The sequence below is a fragment of the Canis lupus genome, chromosome 7 (genome assembly GCF_048164855.1).
Source record: "Canis lupus baileyi chromosome 7, mCanLup2.hap1, whole genome shotgun sequence".
Lineage (NCBI taxonomy): Eukaryota > Metazoa > Chordata > Mammalia > Carnivora > Canidae > Canis > Canis lupus.
The window spans coordinates 28759808-28782426 of record NC_132844.1 but is presented as its reverse complement, the minus strand read 5'-3'; the positions used below and the strand labels follow the sequence as shown (position 1 = coordinate 28782426).

Sequence of the window (22619 nt, the reverse complement as noted above, 5' to 3'; positions counted from 1 at the left end):
GCAATGACATTTTTTTTAGAGATTTTTTTTTATTTAGGGGATCCCTGAGTGGCTCAGCAGTTTAGTGCCTGCCATTGGCTCAGGGCATGATCCTGGAGTCCCGGGATCAAGTCCCACATCAGGGAGCCTGCTTCTCCCTCTGCCTGTGTCTCTGCCTCTCTCTGTGCCTCTCATGAATAAATAAATAAAATCTTTTAAAAAGGTTTTTTATTTATTCATTTGAGAGAGAGTGCAAGCAAGAGCATGAGTAGTGAGGAGGGGTCAGAGGGAGAGAGAAAAACAGACTCCCAACTGAGCAGCGAGCCTGATGCCAGCTTGATTCCAGGATCCATGCTCATCTAACTGAGCTACCCAGGCACTTGAGGAATGGCATTTTTAAAATGTGAAGGTAAACAATTGTCAACCCAAAATTCTAAGACTAGTGAAAATACCTTTCAGAAATGAAAGTGAAATAGACATTCTCAGATGAAGGAAAACTAAGACAACCGGTCTCCAGCAAACCTGATCTAAAAGAAATCCTAGGGACGCCTGGGTGGCTCAGCGGTTGAGCGCCTGCCTTCCACCCCAGGGCGTGAACCTGGGGTCCGGGGATCGAGTCCCCGCATCGGGCTCCCTGCAGGGAGCCTGCTTCTCCCTCTGCCTGTGTCTCTGCCCCTCTCTGTGTCTCTCATGAATAAATAAATAAAATCTTTAAAAAAAAATAAAATATTTGTTCTCCTTTCTCCTTTATTCCCTTTCACTATTTTTTATATTCCCCAAATGAATGAAATGAGTGGGAAATGTCAGAGAGGGAGACAGAACATGAGGGACTCCTAACTCTGGGAAACGAACTAGGGGTGGTGGAAGGGGAGGTGGGCGGGGGTGTGGGAGTGACTGGGTGATGGGCACTGAGGGAGGCACTTGATGGGATGAGCACTGCATGTTATTCTATATGTTGGAAAATTGAACACCAATAAAAAATAAATTTATAAAAAAATAAATAAAATAAAATAAATGTTAAAGGCAATTCTTTTTTTTTTAAGACTTTTTAAATGTATTTTTTTGAGAGAGAGCATGTATGTGAGCAGGGGGAGAAGCAGAGGGAGGGAGAAAGAACCTCAACCAGACTCCATGCTGAGCATGGAGCCCAACGCATGGCTCAATCTCAAGACCCTGAGATCATGACCTGAGCTAAAACCAAAAGTCAGACACTCAACTGACTGAACCACCTATGTATCCCACTAAAGGCAGTTCTTTAGATGGAAAGCAAATGATATCTGACAAAAATCTGAAATTGCAAATACAGTCTGGTAACTGTACAATTACAGTCTGTAACTGTAACAAACTACCCTTTCCCCTTAAATTCTTTAAAATATGTATGACAGTTAAAATAAAAAATAATAAACATTACATTAAATTATTACATCAAAAAAATTTTTTCATAACAACTCAATAGCATTACAAACCATCCAATTTAAAAATGGGCAGAGGATCTGAATAGACATTTTTCCAAAGATAAACAGACAACAGACACATGAAAAGAAGCTCAGTATCAGTAGTCATTAGGAAAATGTATACAAAACCACAAGAAATCACTTCATACCTGTTAGAATGGCTATTATCAAAAAGATAGGAAATAATAAGTGTTTGTAGGAATGGAAAAAGGTATATCCACTATGGAAACAGTATGGAGTTTCCTCAAAAAATTAAAATTAGAACTGCCATATGATCTATCAATTCTACTTCTGAGTTTTTCTCTAAAGAAAACAAAAATACTACATGGAAAGTATATATGCAACCACATATTCATTGCAGCATCATTTCCAACTGCCAAGATATGGAAACAACCTGAATGTCCATCAATGGATGAATAGATAAAGAAAATGTGGCCCAAAAAAAAAAAAAAAGAAAAGAAAAGAAAATGTGGCCCATATATATGCAATCTTATTCAGCCATAATAAAAAAAAGAAGGAAATCTCACCATTTTCAACAACATGGATGGATCTTGAATGCATTATGCTAAGTGAAACAGTGTCAGAATAAATAAATACTATACGTGATCTCACACTCACTAATTTTTTAAAAATAAATTTTTTAAAAGCTCATAGATACAGAGACAAGAGTGCTGGTTGGCAGAAGTGGGAAGTACGGAAGTAGAGGAAATGGGTGAAAATATTCAAAAAGTACAAACTTCCAGTCATAAAATAGAGATGGGGATGAATGTGCAGCATGGTGACTATAGTTAATAATACTGTATTGCATATTTCAAAGTTGCTAAGGGAGTAAGTCTTAAAAGTTCTTATTACAAGAAAAAAAATTCTCAGGGCAGCCCTGGTGGTGCAGCGGTTTAGAGCCGCCTGCAGTCCAGGATGTGATCCTGGAGGCCCGGGATCGAGTCCCACGTCGGGCTCCTTGCATGGAGCCTGCTTCTCCCTCTGCCTGTGTCTCTGCCTATCTCTCTCTCTCTGTGTGTTTCTCATAAATAAATAAATAAATAAATAAATAAATAAATAAATAAATCTTTTTAAAAATTTTTTTAAAAAAGAACACCATTTTAAAAAAAAGAAAAGAAAAAAAAAATTTTCATGACTATGTATGGGGACAAATGTTTGCTAGACTTATTGTGGTGATCATTAGCCAATATATACAAACATCCACTCATGTTGTATATCTGAAGCTAATTTCTGTCAATTATATCTCAATTTAAAAAAATTTTATGTAATGTATGGAAATGTAAGCAGATGTAATATAACAACTATAACATAATCAGAGGAAAGTAATAAGATGTGATAAGGCTTCTATATTCCAACTGAACTGGTAAAATGGTCTTAAGTAGACTGAAAACTTATGTATAACATAATTCTTAGAGCGAACAAGTACCAAAAAAGGACTATAAAGAGAGACATTCAGTCCTGCACTGAAAACATGATGTTAAAGTCTGCTAGTATTAATGTTTATTTCTCTTGGAATGTCCTGTAGGAGGGTCTTTTTTTAATGAAGGTAGCTAACTGTGTTATTTGGTGCATAGATACTAATCACTTTTTTAACTTCATTCCAAATTGCACTTTTCAGAATTACAGAATATTTTGTCTCAATGCTTTTTGATATGGATTCTACATTGTCTGATGTCAGGTATAACCCTGATTTCCTGCTGTTTGCATTTTCCCAGGTCTTTATTTTTAGTCTTTTTATAGCATTTTGTTTTGAATGTATCGCTTATCTATAACATTGTTTGCATATGCTTTGTGGCACGATCTGAAAGTATTTTTATTAAATAGGTGAGTTATTCTCATTTGTATTTACTGATATTCATGAATGATAGTAGCGAAAAATGTTTGCCTTTAGCCCAAAAGGCTGATCTATAACACCCAAAGTTCCAATAAGTATCAAATATAATGCTGGTGGCTACATTTTTTAAAACATTGAAATATGTATGTATGTATTTCTGTGTTTAAGAGCAAGGGAGAACACACTCACAGTGGGGAAGGGCAGAGGGAGACAGAGAGGGAGATCTCAAGCAGATTTCCCCCAAGCATGGAGCCTGATCTGATATGGGGCTCGATCTCACAAGCCCAAGATCATTACCTGAGCCAAAATCAAGAGTTGGACGCATAACTGACTGAGCCACCCAGGCACTCCTGGTTGCTAAGTCTTAAAGGATCCCACGATTGCCTGGATATTTCACTGATAGCTAATATCAAACTGAATGATAAACATCAGAGAAATCTTGTGAAAGTAGTTTTGAGTAGAAATTCAAAGAAGACATTTATGGTTGATTACTTCCTGTACATCCCCTATCCCTTGAGTATAATAATATAATTACATATAATCACCAACTTTATACAACAAAAGTGCAGTTCTCTCTGCCCATGGATCCTGTCCCCATGTGGCTTAAATAAACTTAACAAATAGCACCATAAAACATCTCAAGAATTGTTTCTTGACTGTTGGGTTTAACAACCCCACAACAGTATGACCAATATGTTTGATCTCAACTCTGTAACCAATATGTTATAGTTACCATATATAAAAATTAAGTATAAAGTTTTGAATAAGTAAAAACTTAAAATGCTTACAAAAATGCTCATTAAGCAAGTTTTAGTTTCTTCCTGGCTCTGAGTAACCAAGTAAGGACTTACTGTTTTGCTAACTAACCAAGATCTGCCACTATTATTAACAATAATGGTCTCATCATTTCAAGATTATTGGTTTAAAAGATACCTCAATTTGGACATGTAGACAGAAAAACAGGAAGCTCGGCCAGTACTGTCAAGGCAAACCAGAAGCTCACTAGTGTACCACTAAGCCAGAAAAGAAAGTTACTCTCCAATAACTTTCCAGGTATGTGAATGCACTACTTAAAGAAGTTAAAGGGCATTGTTTTTTTTTTTTTTTTTTTTTGAACTATGGACTGATTCATTTTTAAGATTTTATTTGAGAGAGAGTGTGCACAAATGGGATAAAGGGCAGAGGGAGAAAACCTCAAGCAGATTCCCCATTGAGCACAGAGTCTCATATAGGGTTCAATCTCATGACCTATAAGACCGTGATCTGAGCTGAAACCAAGAGCTGGATGCTCAACCAACTGAACCACCGAGGTGCCCCTCACATGTTTTAAAAATTGAAATGTAACAGGTAACTGCTGGAGTGCACTAAACACAGTGAAGTATTATATTATGAAATTTTGTTTCAATTATATGTATATTAGTTTGCTAAAGCTGCCATACTAAACTAAGAGACTGAGTGACTAAAACAACAGAAATTTACTTTCTCACAGTTCTAGAGTCCAAGAATCAAGATGTTGGTAAGGATCCTTACAGCCTGAGGCTTTTCTCATTTACTTCTCTTTGTGTTCCCTTTCTTTTTTCTTTATAAGGACATCAGCCATATTGAATTAAGGTCCATCCTCAAGACCTGATTTTAACTTATTACTTCTGTAAGATCTTAGCTCCGGGACACCTGGATGGCTCAGTCAGTTAAGTGTCTGCCTGCGGCTCAGGTCATGATCTCAGGATCCTTTGTCAGGCTCCCTGCTCAGAGGAGAGCCTGCTTCTTTCTCTCCCCCTACCCCTCGCTCTGCTTGTGCTCCCTCTCCCGCTGTGTGTCAAATAAATATATAAAATCTTTAAAAAATAAATAAAGATCTTAGCTCCAAATATGGTTACATTCTGAGATACTAGGGATAAGTACTTCAATACATGACTCTTGGGAGGACAAAATTCAGCCATAACATTATGTTTATACATATATTATGTATGCATGCACTGTGTCACAATAAAAAAAAGTTTTAAAATATCTTATTAGAGGACTCTGAATAGATAATTCAAATGTATTACATATATTCTAAACCTAAGGGGCCTAGACCTAATTTTATAATGGAGTCTTAGGACTCCTTCAGTCTCCAGACTTCCAGGTCTTCAGTGAGACAGTTTAGAATTTAACTACCCCAGGGGTACTCATAATGCAACAATGAAAATTTGTATGAACATGTAGGTACTTTTGCTAATAGTCTTACTCAGTATTACCTGATTAAAAAAATAATCCTAGTGTTTTAAGTGTATGACTTATTAGTACAGAGCTCTAACAGTTATATTTCCATGTTTCTAGAGACTATTATTATTATATTGATTTCCCAAACTACCAGATTAAACTATAAAAACGTAAAGCCATACTGCTTCTTCCTCTCTTAAAACTCAAAGTCCTTAAATATCTAACAGTTTAATCAATGGCTAACCTAGATGTATTTTTAAGGACTGAGGGAAAATATTGATGTTTAAAATTCTCTAAATTCACTTACAGCAACAATAATCCTTTGTTTAAAATGTACTACTTTAGTGGTGCCTGGGTGGCTCAGGTCATGATCCTGGAGTCCTGGGATCAAACCCCATATCTAGCTCACTGCTGAGCAGAGTCTGCTTCTTCCTCTCCCTTTGCCCCTCCCTCTAGCTGTGTGTGCACACACACTCTCTCTCAATAAATAATTTTAAAAATAATAAAAAAATAAAATGTACTACTTTATATACAGTAAGCTAAAAACAGGTAAAAATTAACATATAAGCCATAAAATATTTTAAATATCATTTTAAGAATACAAATATCCATATTTTACATTTAGCATGTCCATGTCCATGTCTATGGAAATTTCCTAATCATTTAGGTTTGAAACATTGCCAAATTTGTTCCACTTTATTGAAAAATATCTTATGATTTATTCTTCATCTATATACTATCAAAGTTGGTTGAGTTGGTTCAATAACATAAAATAATGAGGTAACAAATAAGCCAAGTCGGGGCAATCTTGGATCTCCACAGTATTTGGTAATGTCAATTTTGAAAACCATTGGAAAACAGTCCAAATATTTTTTTTGTCAGAGTAACTGATTTTTTCCAAAGTCAAACAGAATCAAGTAAAGGCTGGTTTCACACCACTGGAACTTTTAAATTTCCTGGCTCTGCAATTCACTCCCTCTTCTCCCAATAATTTTAACTACCAAAGCATATTTCTACCTTTCTCTAACAAGCCTAGTTTCTTTCATTCCCCCAAGCCTTAACACATTTTGAACAGAGTATCGAGAAGTAGAACACTTTCCTTTTTCACTTCTTCACAAGTATATTCTTTAAAACCTACGGGTGGCATTCTGTTGAAGTGTATGCAAGATTGCAAAAGTCATGTGATGTCAGTCAAGCTCAGTTATATGAATCTGAGGGTAAAATACAAATCTTTCTCTTCCAGAGAGAAGACGTATTTTGCTTTTTACTATAAAATAAAAAGGGAACACAATCATGTCATCCAAAATTCAAGAGAAGGGGGCTAGTACACTAAAAAATAAGTTCTTTATAACTGACAAGCTATGACCTAAGGCTTTCTACACAAAAGTGCTATATTAAAAATTAGACTACTAAAAAACCTTGTTTTAGTATACATAATTTAGAAACAATATTTACTATCTCAATCTTTTCAATATCTAAGTGAAGAGGCAAGGTAGAAATCATATTACAACAGAAATGTAAGTGTGCTCACAACAAAAATCTGATTCATTGCTTTATTCCCTGAACCCGAATATTATCTAATATAGAGTGGATTCTGAACAAATATTTTCTAAATAAAAAATAACAAATGAATGCAATTATCACTTTATTTTGTAAGGGCAGTAACTGAAGCTAGTTAAGAAAAGTTCACTCGGGGCAGCCCCAGTGGCGCAGCAGTTTAGCGCCACCTGCAACTCAGGGCGTGATCCTGGAGACCCGGAATCGAGTCCGCGTTGGGCTCCCTGCGTGGAGCCTGCTTCTCCCTCTGCCTGTGTCTCTGCCTCTCTCTCTCTCTCTCTGTGTGTGTGTATGTGTGTCTATAAATAAATAAATAATAAATAATTAAATAAATAAATAAATAAATAAATAATAAAATCTTTAAAAAAAGGAAAAGAAAAGTTCACTCAGGGATGCCTAGGTGGCTCTGCGGGTGAGCGTCTGCCTTTGGCCCAGGGCTACTGGGCCAGACTACTGGGATTGATTCCCACATTGTGCTCCCTGCATGTGGCCTGCCTTTCCATCTACCTATGTCTCTGCCTCTCTCTGTGTGTGTCTCGTGAATAAATAAATAAAAATATTAAAAAAAAAAAGTTCACTCAAATTCTCACAACTGCTGAATGGAAGAACTGGGGCTTACACTTTCTTCTAAATACAATGTCTATACTTTGCATTATATTGCATTTCTCTTACTTGCCCAAAGCTCAGACGGAAATTAGAACACAAAATTGAAAACTCTCAAACTTTCTTCAGTATTTCCTATACTCCATATCACCAGTTTCGAAAGTTCTCAATCAAACTCATCTCTGTACTTCACTTGAGCACATTATTTTGATTTTGTGCTACCCTATACTACCAGTGTTGTTTGAAGTACAGCAAGGTTACAGACAAGTATGGAGGTATATAGCCCTACATCCACATCACAGGGAATTCCTATCAGTGGGATTCCACATTAAATAATACATCAGTTTCTCATATTGCTGAGGTAATGCCAGAGAATTGTGGTAGATAAAACTCCTGGATAATTAACTCTAGAATAGTTTACACTAAAAAAAAAGAAGAAGGATCCCTGGGTGGCGCAGCGGTTTGGCGCCTGCCTTTGGCCCAGGGCGCGATCCTGGAGACCCGGGATCGAATCCCACATCGGGCTCCCGGTGCATGGAGACTGCTTCTCCCTCTGCCTGTGTCTCTGCCCCTCTCTCTCTCTCTCTCTCTCTCTCGCTCTGTGACTATCATAAATAAAAAAAAAAAAAAAAGAAGAGATTTAAGGTATCTTTCCTTCATAGTCATGAGATTTATTTCTTTTTCCTACAATACATCCAACATGCCGAAACACAAACATCTACAAATGCACTTGCCCGGAGATTAATTTTTCAGATTTAAAAGTTCATAATGCTGACCAAAATGGACTTTGACAAGTCACTAATTTAAGCTGGATTAAAATACCTAAAATATTAAAGAGTGGTATCTTTTGTAGATTTACTTATAGATCACGCTATCATTTAATCTTAAAGACATTGGAAGCCATGTACGCACAATTATGATAGAACTATTGACTACTATTTTCTACCACTGCTACAGAAATAAAGCAAACTAATAAATTTAGAAATAAAAAATAAGTTATCTTTTATGTTATATAGAATTTTAATTTTGAAGAGTGATTTATGAAAGTTAGTCATGAAAATTCCTGAGAAAAAATAAATATAACTCATCTAAATCAGAAGGTATCCTTGAAAATCATAAACATTAAACTAGGATAAGCACATATAACACAAAGAGAAGTACCTCAAAAAATAGTTTGGACTATGTACAGAAAGATACTAAACCTCATAAGAGTGAAGTACTTTCCCAAATAGCATGATGAAATCCTACCTGGAATTATGTAATTTAAGTATAAGCAAATAGTAAGAATCATATTACTAATGAAGAAAGATCTTATTTGTCTTAGGTTTTTACAATTTTTAGGTTTTTTAATCTGGAACACATCTATTAACCCTGATTCTATCAAGGCTAATCACCTCCTTAAGGTTATCTTGCAAGTAATTAAAACTTCCTGGATGGCCAGGTTTAAACCAAACTCCAACTATTCTCCTATATCCATTATCCATTGTATAATGAATGTATAGAGAGTAAACTGAGCTTTAGACTTCAAAGCTATTTACTTCCAAGAAATTACATCAAACAGGATATATGTCTTAAAACAATGCTCAAACTACCACTCTAAAAGCTTCTTACTTTAAAAGCTGACTACTGTTTAAAATACAAAAGAAATAAAAACATGGCTCATTCATTCATTAAATCGACATTTATTTAAAGCCCAATGAGCAAAATTCTGTAACTAAGTAGGATTCCTGATCTAGGACAATTAAAATAAGATAAAAATGCAGTAAGTATAAAATGATATGATACAACTGAATACATAAAAACAAGAGATCGTAAGTAATAATAGGACTGAGATAATTAGGAAAGTCTTCCCTAGAGATCATTATTAAATCAACTAATGCCATTTTAATTGTAGAAAATTACACCTAGACAAAAAAGAACGTATTAAGAGATTCTACAAATGTATTTCAAGTAGAAGACTAAACTGGGGGACTAATAAGATCAATTTGGACAAGACAGTAAACCTGACAAGACTGATACTATATTCAACATAATAGAAACTTATAAATACTTGAATGACAGAAAAGTAACATGAAGAAAACACTAACTGATAAAGGTATGTCTCTCACATCTACATGCAGACAGGCTATAATACTGAAAATAAAACCAGCAAAACTGTCGTAGTTACCCAAAACGTGAGGTGATGAAGGTTTGTGTTTGACTGAAGAAGGCTTCCTGTAGCCAGACAACAGGATGGGGTTTTAGATGGTATGATCTACTAGCCAAAGTTATCATAAAAATCAATAAAGATTCTTGGGCTACCAAAAAACTTTAAAGCCCAGAGATCTTCAGTGCAGGGCAGATCAAGAATGTCTCATAACCATGGTTTCAATGATCCATGCAAGGCCATTCTGTTACTTCCAAGAGGCACCACACGGCTCACCCCAGAGTTGGTGAACCAGATTTTAAATCCAATTTGATATTATGCAGACAATAGAGTTCAATTATTAATTCAAAAATGTGCTCTTAACACATCATATTGCACCTTTCAAGTTGGTGGAAGGTCTCCTTGATATTATTGCTAAGTAGACATTAATCCTTATTGGTAAACAGGAGCCAAAAAGAATTCAAGAACATATATTCTTGATGCAAACAGTAAAGGCATAATTACCCTTGCTCAGTGACTGCCTGTTCCACCTACCCACTTCAAACACTCATTCTTGTCCATGACCTCAGGAAATTCAAACAGGTTATACCACTCAGTGGTCTTTCTTAAGTGACAACCCATTACCTGGTCATAAATTACAGATAGTAGACACACATGAAAGTCACAAATTGTTCTGTCACATCAGATATTACCTCTGTTCTACTGAAAATAATCCCCAACCTGCAGAATAATAAAAAGGAGGGCAGCCTGGGTGGCTCAGCGGTTTAGTGCCGCCTTTACCCCCAGGCATGATCCTGGAGACCTGGGATCGAATCCCGCCTCAGGCTCCAGGCATAGAGCCTGCTTCTCCCTCTGCCTCTCTCTCAATAAATAAATAAAATCTTAAAAAAAAAAAAAAAAAAAAGGAAGAAGAATAAAAAGGGAAAAAGCAAACTAGCAATTAAATTCATTTTGAAGAAATAAAATAAGTAGGAACTATTTAAAATTCCATTAATGCTTTATGACCACAAATACTAAATAACTATGTATTTGTAAAACTTACCTGTCACCACAAAAATCAAAAAGAACTCACACTAGCTACAATTTACTAAATAAAAGAAAGCACAAGTCTTCAAGCCATTAATAATGATCAACAAATCACCAAAAACCTGGCCAGAAGGTAAGAGCTGAGGTCCAGTTGCTAATGAAAAAGCAGGTACTCAAGAAACGAGCCAAATGACTAAACAGATCTCTGTGCTGCCGGATGGCATTCCTCATCTCCTAAATAAGAAGGATATGCCAAAAGCACATTTACACAAAAAGCCATCTAGAGACAAGCCCGGCTACAGAGTTAAGTGTGAATGTTTCACATCTAGATAAGCAAAATCATAAATTAGGTAGTTTTCATTTGAAAAAATATTAAGTGTTTACACTCCATTACCAGTGAAGAAAAATGAAATGGTACCAGGATCTGAAAAAGAATCTCTAAACTACCCTGAATTCTGTTTTAATAAGAGATCTTAAAAAAAAAAAAAAAAAAAAAAAAAGTTTTAATTTCCAGAAGGCCAGATTTAAAAAAAAAAAAAACAAAAAAACAGGAATGGCTTTATCCACCGTCCCAGGTCTACGACAAGGATTTCGTACCAGGCCCTGCAAAGTGTCTGAGGCAGAAGCCACCCCCCCCCCCCCCAACGCATTCCCAGCCTCTTAATTGTGTCGCTCCAGAAACGAAGAGGCCTCGCCTCCGAGCTTGTTAATGAGACCCGCGGCTCTCAGAACTCCTCTGCGTCCAGGACGGACCAGCGGGGCCCCCTCCCTCGGGAGCAGCTCCGGGACTCGCCGCACTGAGGGGAGCCGGCGAGCGGCCGCCCACCTGCAATCCTCACAGAAACGTTCGGTTCCCTCACGGAGCCCGATACTACTCTCTTCGGCTAGACTGTGGAGGAGGGAAGCCAGAAAGTACTGTAAACAAGTTGCATCCTCTTTCCAAAGCGGGATGCCGAGGCGCAGCGGCACCGGGCGCCCATCCCACGGCGCGGCCCCGAGCCCCCGCGCGGCGCCCCGGGAGGGCCCGCAGAGGGGCGAGGCCGAGCCCGGGCCCCCCGCAGGGCCTGCGTCCGCCCAGGTGGGCCGGCGGACTCACCTTGTTGAGGTGGGGGTCGCGCGTCACGGCGTAGCCGCGCTGGCGGGTGTGGCGGCGGCGGGGGGCTGCGGGCTCCATGGCGGGCGCGCGGGTGGGCTGCGGGGTCGGGCCGGAGCGGGCGGCGCGCGGGGCAGGAGGCGGATGCTGCCGGGGCGCCCGCGCGGACTGCGGCGGCGGCGACGGCGGCCGCGCTGGGAAAGGGCCGGCGGGCGGGGGCGGGCGTGGGTGGCGAGAGGGGGTGGACGCGGCGGGAGGAGCCCGCGAGAAGCCGGTGTCCCCGGCCCGGCAGCCTGCGAGAATCGCTGAGTCATGGCAGGAGATCGGCCGAGCCGGCGACTGAGGAGGAGGAGGAAGAGCGAGGCGCTGGCGGCGCCGCCGGGGGCCTGAGGGGAGGCGGCCGCGGGAGTCGCTCCCTCCCGCGCGCGGGGCCCCGCTTCCCCCCGGGCTTCTGATCCCGGCTGTGCAGCCCGGCTCTGCGTGGGGCGTGCCTGTCGCTCAGGGAACGCGCTTGACCCCCCCCCACCCGCGCGGACAGCGCTCGGGGTCCCCCGCCCACCCCGGGGGCCGTGCGGGTACCGTCACCCCCGGGCCGCGCCCCTCCCCCTCGCGGGAGCCCCAGGGAACACGGAGGCTGCACACTGAGGGATGGGAGCACTGGCGAAAGGGACTCAGAGGCTGCTGAGAGCCGACCTCCAATGCCCGGGACTCCAGACCTCTGTCCCTTTCCTTTTTTTTTTTTTTCTTTTTCTTTTATAGATTTATTTTTTATTGGTGTTCAATTTGCCAACATATAGAATAACACCCGGTGCTCATCCCGTCAAGTGCCCCCCTCAGTGCCCGTCACCCAGTCATCACCCCCCCCCCACCTCCCCTTCCACCACCCCTAGTTCGTTTCCCAGAGTTAGGAGCCTCTCATGTTCTGTCTCCCTTTCTGATATTTCCCACTCATTTTTTCTCTGTCCCTTTCCAGTAGGGGCTTCGAAGCTCTCTATCCTCCCTCCGAGGCTGGCCACACCCAGGGTCCCGCACAGAACCCGCCTTGACCCAGAAAGCAGAAGCCCAAGCTGCCCTAGGAGAACAGGTAGCGTGGGGCCCGGACACTGTGGCAGTCTCTAGATTAGCAGGGGGGATTTTATTTTACTATAATTAAATAAATTTTAATATAATTAAAAGTCTAGCTGTGTTGCACTGCAGATGTGTCAGGGCCCACTCAACAGTCTTATTTATATTGTATATAATTTTGTGAGACTGCAGAAATCAAGATGTTTCTGGACTTCTCTGAGTATTAATGGATAACAATCTATAAGGGGCTTCGGTTTCTTCTTTGGTAAAAGGGAGAGGGTCAGGATCTTCCAGCACTGTAATTCTGTTATTGGTATTTATACCTGAACTTTCAAGGAATGGAGGAGCAGTCACAGTCAAAAGGAATGTATGACGCACAAAAAAACCACTAAAGCTTTCTGTGCCCCAGTTTCTTTTCCAGGTAAGTGGGATCAGTAGTTTCTGCCCTATTCATTTCTACCTCATAGTGGTACAAAAGACAGTATTAGGGATTGATTATGGGTTCATTTTATATATCCATAAACTAGACAACACACCGAATGTTTTACATTGCTTGATCAGAAAGATGTTACAATAATTGTTTTTTTGGTCATACTTCTGTCCAGAAGCTTCTTGGGCCTATTCTTTGAATAATCTAGAATCATCTGTTTCAAGGGAGAACATTTTATTAATGCAGAACATTTTATTGGCATCAGAGTTGTTTAAAAGCATCCCTTGCATTCAAGTAGCACTTTTCACAGTGAATGCCATAGTCCATAAATAGTTAACCCTACCTAGATACCTGAGAAGGTATGCTTTTACAGAACTCACTCCCAGGAGTGTTTAACTGAGGCAAGTTACAATTAGAGAGCTTTATCAGAAACAGAAACCGTTTAATTACAGGCCTATGAAGCAAACCTAAGATGCTGAAGAAACAAAAATATTAGTACAACAGAACCTTATTATAATGCCCCCTTAGAGTAGTTCAGCTATGTTACTGATTTATCCCTGTTTCTGTGATGTATTGTGTACAGATACGAAAGCTGGCATAAATAGAGGGAGAAGCCAAAAGAAATATGTGGGCTCGTCCCCCAAGCCATCACTACGAAGGGATTACAAGATCCTGGCAGTGTAGGTAAAGAGAAGTAAACATATGGGAGGTGTGAATTTATGAAAAAAACGTCCATCATCTTCAATATAACAATATGAGGCCTGAGGGAGTGACTTTCTCTATCCATGTGCAGTTGTTCTAAGAGTACTGAGAACAAGCTCTTTTTCCATGTAAATGTTATCCAGAACGTCAGATTTCAATCTTTTTTACTTGTTTGTAAGGTTGGGTTTTATTTTTTTTTAAGATTTTATTTATTTATTCATGAGAGACACACAGAGGCAGAAACACAGGCAGAGGGAGAAGCAGGCTCCATGCAGGGAGCCTGATGTGGGACTCGATCCAGGTCTCCAGGATCACGCCCTGGGCTGAAAGCAGATGCCAAACCTCAGAGCCACCCAGGCGTCCCAAGGTTGGGTTTTAATGTAAAAACCAAAAAGCAAAAAATTTTGGAGAAGAGAAAAAACTTGTTTTAATTTTCCTTTTAAGAAACTGCAGTTATGCACTCTGTATATAATTGGTAATGTTATGAGTAGGATTCACAAATTAAAGGGCTAGATCCTGTAAATTTCCATTATACAGGTGAGAATACTCTCAGTCAAAATGAAATTTTTCTTGCCCAACTAACGCACTAATAACTCTAGTCATTAAAATGTGATTACGGTATTCTGATCTAATGTCATCGAGATTAAGTACAGAAAATTCAGGAAATATAGCACATATAGCATTTCAGGTGTTTTACTTTCGAACTTAAATTTCCCCACAAGGAAGGGTTAGTCTCCGTCATTGGTGCATACTTGCAAAACATTTCAACACTACAAACACTAAAAGTTTCAAGACGTGCCATTGGAAATGTTTTACTTTCATGAGAAAAAAAGATAATCTGATAGAAGGATGTAGCTATATGATATTAAGTAAATGATTATTTCTTCATATAAAAACCATGTTATCGCTATGTAAAATAAGTGATTTTTAAGTTGAAAACCTCAACATGCCTTGTTCTTGATGTGCAGAATCCTTTTCTGCGTAAAAGAAAGACCTTGGACCTTTTGGGGTTTTAATCTGAGAATTCCAGTGTTCAGTATATTAGAAGAAAGTCCACCAGGGTAGCTGACCCAAAAAGTTCAGAATTTAATGTAGGCAGCTGCATCCTTGCGATGGCCAGCTCCAGTCTAATTGCCAACCAAGAAAAGAGTTAATTTTTGTCTGCATTCTTCAGTGAGGATACAACTAGAATGAGTGTTGGTGTTGGGGGGAGGCTAAACTCCGTATCTACCCATCGTAGGTTTTCCGGTGGGACTCATTACCAAAAGGACATTATCAAAAGAAAAAGTTTATAAATACTTGCAGTGCACATCACACCGAAGAACTCGAAAACAAAGAGTAACTCAAAGCAGCAGTTTAAAACTGTGGTCTTTATAGCATCTTCAGCAAAGAACAATACATTTGTAGAAAAATGATAGCACAAAGAAAAGCAGTTTTAGGTTTTCTTTTTTTTTTTTTTTTTTTTTTTTTTTTAGTTTTAGTTTTAGGTTTTCAAGGGTGGCAAACTGAAAAGGTAAATATATGGGAAGAAATTAACAGTAAGATAGTAAGATTTGTTTCCGGATTTCTCTTCCCAAAAATATGTATTTTGGGGTGGCATATCCTGGTTTCTTTCACAAGGCTTTATTCGTAGCTCTAAGGAATCCCTGATGAGCCAAACTCTAAGTTATTGGTATTTGAGTTAAATTACAGTTATAGGTGAAATGGGTGCATGAGTCATTTCATTAAAATGCTTTGAAAAGATGTGCCCTTATTCTCTTCTTTAACCAAAAGTGTGTGCAGAAGCCCCAATCTCTAAGGGATTCTACAGGATGTCTGGAGCTCTATAGAGTTGGTTTTTTTTTTTTTTCCTTCCTGAGGAAAGCAATATTACTCTTTAACAGTTAAAAGCATTGTTCCTGTTTGGGATAATGTAATACCACCTCATTCTTACTATATATTACAATCATTATGCATACAACTGAGGAGGGCACTTGACGGGATGGGCACTGGGTGTTATGTTGTATGTTGGCAAATTGAACTTCAATAAAAAAAATATATACAAAAAATAAAAATAAAACTGAAAGAAAAATAAAGACAAAAAGTCATAATAACTAAATGTAATTTGGAAAAATATTTTGTAAATATCTTGGATCTACACATCAATTTATGTATGTATGTATGTATTTACAGTTGCATTGAGAAAACACTATCACACACCAAAATAAACCTAATGAAAGCCAAAAAAAAATCATTATGCATACAATATAAAAACAGACACTCCATAGTGACTAATTTTGGAAAAAAAACATAGACTAAGTCACAGCATATATAAATCATTTATATCTTAACTGCTCACTTAAACCTGAACAAATTTTCATGAAGCATGTTAATTTTCCTATGATATAATTTGGTTGCAATATTTTGCTGAAGTACATTTGAAGAAGAAGCCAGTTGTTTCACCTATTCTGGATCATGTTATACAGTACTTGTATAGAAACTTAAAAAGATACATTTTCCCATCAGGAGACATTTTGTCTATATCATCGATTATATTTACAAAACGTTTTAACATTACAAACATTAGCAGTTTCAAGATGGGGCACCTGAAAAGGTTTATACTCTGCTACAGTGATGCAGGTATGCCTTTTACACAAGACCTCTTAGTGATGTCAAGCAACTGGAAGTTAGATCTGTGAAAAACGATAAATGAAGTTGAAATGGAGGCTGGAGACAATGAAGGGAGCTTCCTGGCAGCTTACTTAGCGTACTTCAGCTTGAAGAAGGAAGATTCTCCTTGCTTGGCAACAACTCAGCCAGTGAGAAACCACATGAACTTAGCCAATGAGAAGTCCTCACAACCTCAAACTCTCCAAAGCAATCCCTTCCAACTGCTTTCTTTCCTCTATATGAGGATATTCTTTTTCCTTCCATCTTAGGGCTTGCCAATGGTTTGCCATAATTTGCAGTCCCAAACTGCAATTCCTCTGCTATTCCTAAATAAATTCTCTCTCTTTTTTTTTTTTTTTTTTTTTGCTGGTTAAATAACTGGCTATTTTGTTTTTAAGGTTGACAAAGTATCAATGAAAACTGCTTGATAGCCATCATTTCCTGGTGACATAAACTATGCATCATGCCTTCATAGGTTTTTAAAGTTACATTGGTTAGATTTACCAATAATTTTAGCTTTCAACAGAGAACCAACTATTATGGAAACTAAAGGGTGGTAATATCCATGGTACTAAGAAATATCTGTTAGCCGCTGATAGGATTCCATGGAATGGAGGCCCACAGGGGAAGTCAGTGAGTCCAGTGATAACTGCCAGTTTCTGCCAGCACTACATAAAGGTAGTGCTCTGTCCTGAGAAAATTCTCCCAAAATAATAGCATTAAAAAGAATGCCATTCTTCACTCCTCTCTCAAAGCTTTTGCATTTTCTACTAATTCCAGGTTCACTCTCCTATGAATCTGGTGAAAGTCCAATAATATTAAACCAAGAAGGCATAGCCATGTTCACAGTTAATGTAACAGGCATAAATGGCACACATGAGTAAACAGATTTGATACATGAATCTTTGATACCTGCAAAGTCTCCTGCCCATCCATGCCCAGTATCTCCACGGCAAGAAGGCATACAGACATTGATGGTACTACTGCCTTGTGAAAAGCAGGAAGAAAAATGTTTCCTGAGAGCTACATCCCTTCTAGAAAGCTCAGATATCATGGATCTACACCAGTGGTTTTCAATCTTTCTCCCACTTTAGAGTTACCTGCAGAGCTTTGAAGAACACTCCTGACTGGTCAAAGAGTTGTTGATTTAATTGGTCTGGGTTGTAGCTTTAGCACAAGGACTTCTTGCCCTAAGCTCCCCAGATAATTCTAGTTTGCAGCCAAAGTTGAGAACCACTGGTCTGAAATAATGGTTCTCAAACTTTTGCATAGATCAAAATCATTTGGAGGGTTTGTTAAAACGGGCCCCACCCCCAAATCTTTGATTCCGTAAGTCTGAGGTGAGGTCTGTAATTTGCTTTTCTAATAAGCTCCCAGGTGATGCTGACGGTCGAGTTGCCACATTTGAGGACCACTGGTATAGAGCAATGCTATCCAGAGAAACATAATGTGAACCACATATTAAAAATTTTGCAGGGAGCCACATTTCTTTAAGTAAAAAAGAACAGGGGCACCTGGGTGGCACAGTCGGTTAAGTCCTGGACTCTTGGTTTTGGCTCAGGTCGTGATTTCAGGATCTTGGGGTCAAGCCCTGTGTCTGGCCCCACGCTCAGTACAGAGTCTGCTTGGGACTCTCCCTCTCCCTCTGCCCCTACCTCCCTAAAATAAATAAATCCTTTTTTTTAAAAAGGTTTTTTAAAAAGAGGGGCACCTGGGTGACTCAGTTAAGCATTTGCCTTCAGCTCAGGTTATGATCCCAGGGTCCTAGGATTGAGCCCCCTGTCAGGTTCCCTGCTCAGTGAGGAGTCAGCTTCTCTCTCTCCTTCTGCCCCTGCCCCCAACGGATGTGCGCATGTGCATGCACACAGTCTCTCTCTCTCTCTCAAATAAATAAATAAAATCTTTTTTAAAAAGTCAAAATAAACAGGTGAAATATATTTTAATAATATATTTTATTTAACCTAATATATCAAAAATAACAGTTATCATTATAAAAATTATTAGTGAGATGTTTTTACCTTTTTTGTACTGTCTTTGACATCTAGTGTATTTTACACTTACAGCACATCCCAATTTGGACAACAGATTTTTATTATTTTTTTAAGATTTTATTTATTTATTCATGAGAGACACGGGGGGGGGCGGGCAAAGACAAAGGCGGAGGGTGAAGCAGGCTCCATGCAGGGAGCCTGACATGGGATTCGATCTCGGGTCTCCAGGATCACGCCCTGGGTTGAAGATGGCGCTAAACCACTGAGCCACCGGGCTGTCCTATTGTATTATTTAAAACCTAAAAGTACAACTATTATGAAAAAGATCCAGTTCCATGATTTTTGTCATTTAATATCACTGAATTAAATTAAAATTTTACTACTTTCTTAAATCTGTTTTTTAATCAATTAATCGAGATAAAAACCAATTCCCATCATTGTCATGAATAAATATGTAGCATTGTTTTCAAATACTTTTTAGTATAGCAACTCTGTCATTTGTTGGCATGATTTCTTTTTTTAAATTCAATTTATTTAAACTAAAAAAAAGAAAAATAGTTCATTCATTTCTTCCACACATATGCACACTCCCCCACCTCTGACAACTACCAATCTATATCTGTAAGCTTGGTTTTATTTATTTATTTATTTATTTATTTATTTATTTATCGATTCTACATCATATAAGAGAGATCATATGGTATTTGTCTTTCTCTGTCTGACTTATTTCACTTACCATAATGCCCTTGAGGGCCATCTATGTTGTCACAAATGGCAAGATTTCATCTTTTTATGGCTGAATAATATTTCATTGTGTGTATATACATACATATACGTACATATACATACACATACCACATTCTTTTTCTATCATCCATCAGTGGAGACAAGTTGTTTCCATACCTTGGCTATTGTAAATAATGCTGCAATGAACATAGGGATACACATCTCTTTTCAAGTTAGTGTTTCATTTTCTTTAAATAAATATCCAGAAGTAGAATTGCTAGATAATGGTGGTTCTATTTTTAATTTTTTTTGAGGAACGCCATACTATTTTCCATGGGAGCTGCAATACTTTGCATTCCCACCAACAGTGCACAAGAATTCCTTTTTCTCCACATCCTTGCCAATACTTGTTATTTCTAGTCTCTTTGATAATAGCCATTGGTGATATCTCATTGTGGTTTTGATTTGTGTTTCCCTAATGATCGATATAAAGAGCATCTTTTCATGTAACTGCTAGAAATTAGCGTATGTTTTTGAATGATGAATTGAGGGTCTTATTTGTGCTGGCCACATTTCAAGTGCTTAATAGCTACATGTAGCCAGTGGCTATCAAATTAGAGGGCACTAATCTAATCCAGTGCATTTTGGCTCTTCAATAAATGCTTTAAGTGATAGAAGAAGATCAAATATACATATTCATATGTATATGTGGTGACTCTTACTTTCAGAGTCACTCAAGTTATACTACCTTATTAATCTTTTGCTTATATACTTATTTATATCTATAAATGCTGTGTAGCATATAGATTTCCTTTACAATGCCCTGATTCTTTTCCTTCTTTTCAACCTAGTTGGTTCATTCCTCCAACTCTTTTATTGAAAGCTCACAAAGTCCCAATTGATTACATGATACATAGAATAAAATGTAAAATAGGGGCACCTGGGTGCTTCAGTGGTTGAGTGTCTGCCTTTTGCTCAGGTCGTGATCCCAGGGTCCTGGGATCGAGTCCCACATCAGGCTCCCTGCAGGGAGCCTGCTTCTCCCTTTGCCTGTGTCTCTGCCTCTCTTTCTGTGTGTCATGAATAAATAAATAAAATATTTTTTAAAAAATAAAATAAAATGTAAAATAATATTACATTTAAAACAAACTTCTGGGATTCAGGTGTTCAAAAAAGTATTGTTCTTCAAAATAGCCATACTGCTTGAGAAATTTTGCACATATTCCTAACATTGCTGCCAAAAATTGAAATGTATTATTCCAATTCTCTTTTGGAATTATTTCTTGTTCACTTTAGGTAAGCAGTAGAGCACAGCCATTTGAGAGTATGACATCCACAGGTACCAGGGGTTAGGAATTCAACATATCTTTGGGGAGTCACAATTTTATACAAAATGAGCATGAAGTCAGACTACTGTTTGTTTTTTTTAAGATTTATTTACTTATTTATGGAGACACAGAGAGAGAGAGAGAGGCAAAGACACAGGCAGAGGGAGAAGCAGGCTCCATGCAGGAAGCCTGACATGGGACTCTATCCCGGGTCTCCAGGATCACACCCTGGGCTACAGGCGGCGCTAAACAGCTGCGCCACCGGGGCTGCCCCAGACTGCTGTTTGAATCTTGAGCTACCACTTCCTACTTCTGTGACTGGGAAACTTATTCTCTCAGGGCCTCAGTTTTTCCATCTGAAAAATGGAAATAATAGTATCTGCCTTTTGGAGTTGCTATGAGCATTAAACAAGATGTTTTTTGTGTATTTAGGGCAGCCCAGGTGGCTCAGCAGTTTAGTGCCGCCTTCAGCCCAGGGCATGATCCTGGAGACCCAGGATTGAGTCCCATGTCAGGCTCCCTACACGGAGCCTGCTTCTCCTTCTGCTTGTGTCTCTGCCTCTCTCTCTGTCTCTCATGAATAAATAAATAAAATCATAAAATGAAATAAAATAAAATAAAATAAATAAAATAAAAATATTTGTGTATTTATTTATTCAAAAAATATTTATTGATCATTTACTCCATACCAGGCTCCAGTGTAGGCCCTGGAAAAACAGTAATAAATAATACAAAATCTGTGGCCTCTGAAAATTATATTCAATTGACACAACAAACAAGCTATATATCACATCATATATTATACAATAAATGTATAGTACTTAGAAAAATGCCTGTCACATAGTTAACACTCATCAAATCTTATCCTTTTTCTTCAAGATCCAATATTGAATATCATCTTATGAGGCCATTCCCCATTCCCTCGCATATAGTTATTTGTACCTTAGTTTATTCAAAATGTTTATTGAACACTTACTAAATACTAAGCCTCAGACTAGGCACTAGTATACAGAGATAGACTTGTGAAGAGAAACAGCTAATACACAAGTAACGAAGTTAATAATTATAAAATATGAAGTGTGAAAGAAATCAGCATTCACTTCAGCAATCAGTAACATGAACACTAGTTTTAAATATTTCTAATGTTTTTCAACTGTATTTTTCATAATACTTGACATGCTTTTTATTTAAGTACTTGAGAATATTTCTGAATGATAGAAGTATTTCTTCCACTGTAGCTACAGATAACATCAATAAGGCTTCAGTTACCTGTGTATTGCAGATTTGTCCCCAGTGCGGATATTTCCAGAAATATTTCATCGACTGTGAAAGGGAAAACACACAATTATACAAGTAATAGCTAATGTTCCTGTCAAAGAGGTATTAAAAGTAGTAATTTTGGGGGCGCCTGACTCAGTCGGTTGAGCATCCAGCTCTTGGGGATGGCTCAGGTCATGATCTCAGGGTCATGGGATTGAGCCCCACTTCAGCTGTGTGCTGAGTGTGAAGCCTGCTTTGAGATTCTCTCTCCCTCTGCCCCTCCCACTCCTCATGTGTACAGGTGCATGGATGCACGCGCACACACACACAGACACACTCTTTCCTTAAAAAAAAATTAGTGGTAGTTTGGAATATAGTCATCGAGACTCTGGAACCAGATTTCATAGACTTCTATTCCAGCTTCACCACTTCCAGCTTGTGTGCCCTTACTTACTACCTCCCTTTGTCTCCTCGGATGATTTATCTTCGCTATCAGTAACACTCTGTGAATATTTCTCAAGTGAAAGTAAACAAGATAAATCAGGCACACTATATACTTAGCTTGAACTTTTAA

General features: G+C 38.5%; 1 protein-coding gene, 1 long non-coding RNA gene and 1 pseudogene across 5 annotated transcripts in view; 1 reads left to right on the top strand and 2 right to left on the bottom strand.

Annotated features, from left to right (window-relative positions):
* The window catches only part of ME1 (malic enzyme 1), a 205756-nt gene extending 183648 nt beyond the window's left edge, over nucleotides 1-22108 (bottom strand). For 2 of the 4 annotated variants that reach the window (XM_072832216.1, XM_072832220.1), the window contains exon 1: nucleotides 11898-12052. In XM_072832216.1, coding sequence (XP_072688317.1) covers nucleotides 11898-11975 — 78 coding nt within the window. In that variant the 5' untranslated portion in view covers nucleotides 11976-12052. Of the gene's footprint in view, nucleotides 1-11627; nucleotides 11788-11897; nucleotides 12053-22054 lie in introns of those variants that run through there. The other 2 variants (XM_072832217.1, XM_072832221.1) reach the window with 2 other exon arrangements.
* On the top strand, nucleotides 11470-16444 carry LOC140636704 (uncharacterized). The gene is made up of 4 exons (XR_012033911.1): nucleotides 11470-11906; nucleotides 12868-12978; nucleotides 13296-13380; nucleotides 13973-16444. It is a non-coding gene; the product is annotated as an uncharacterized lncRNA (long non-coding RNA).
* On the bottom strand, nucleotides 17134-17711 carry LOC140637381 (acyl-protein thioesterase 1 pseudogene; annotated as a pseudogene).
* Nucleotides 22109-22619: the final 511 nt, after the last annotated feature.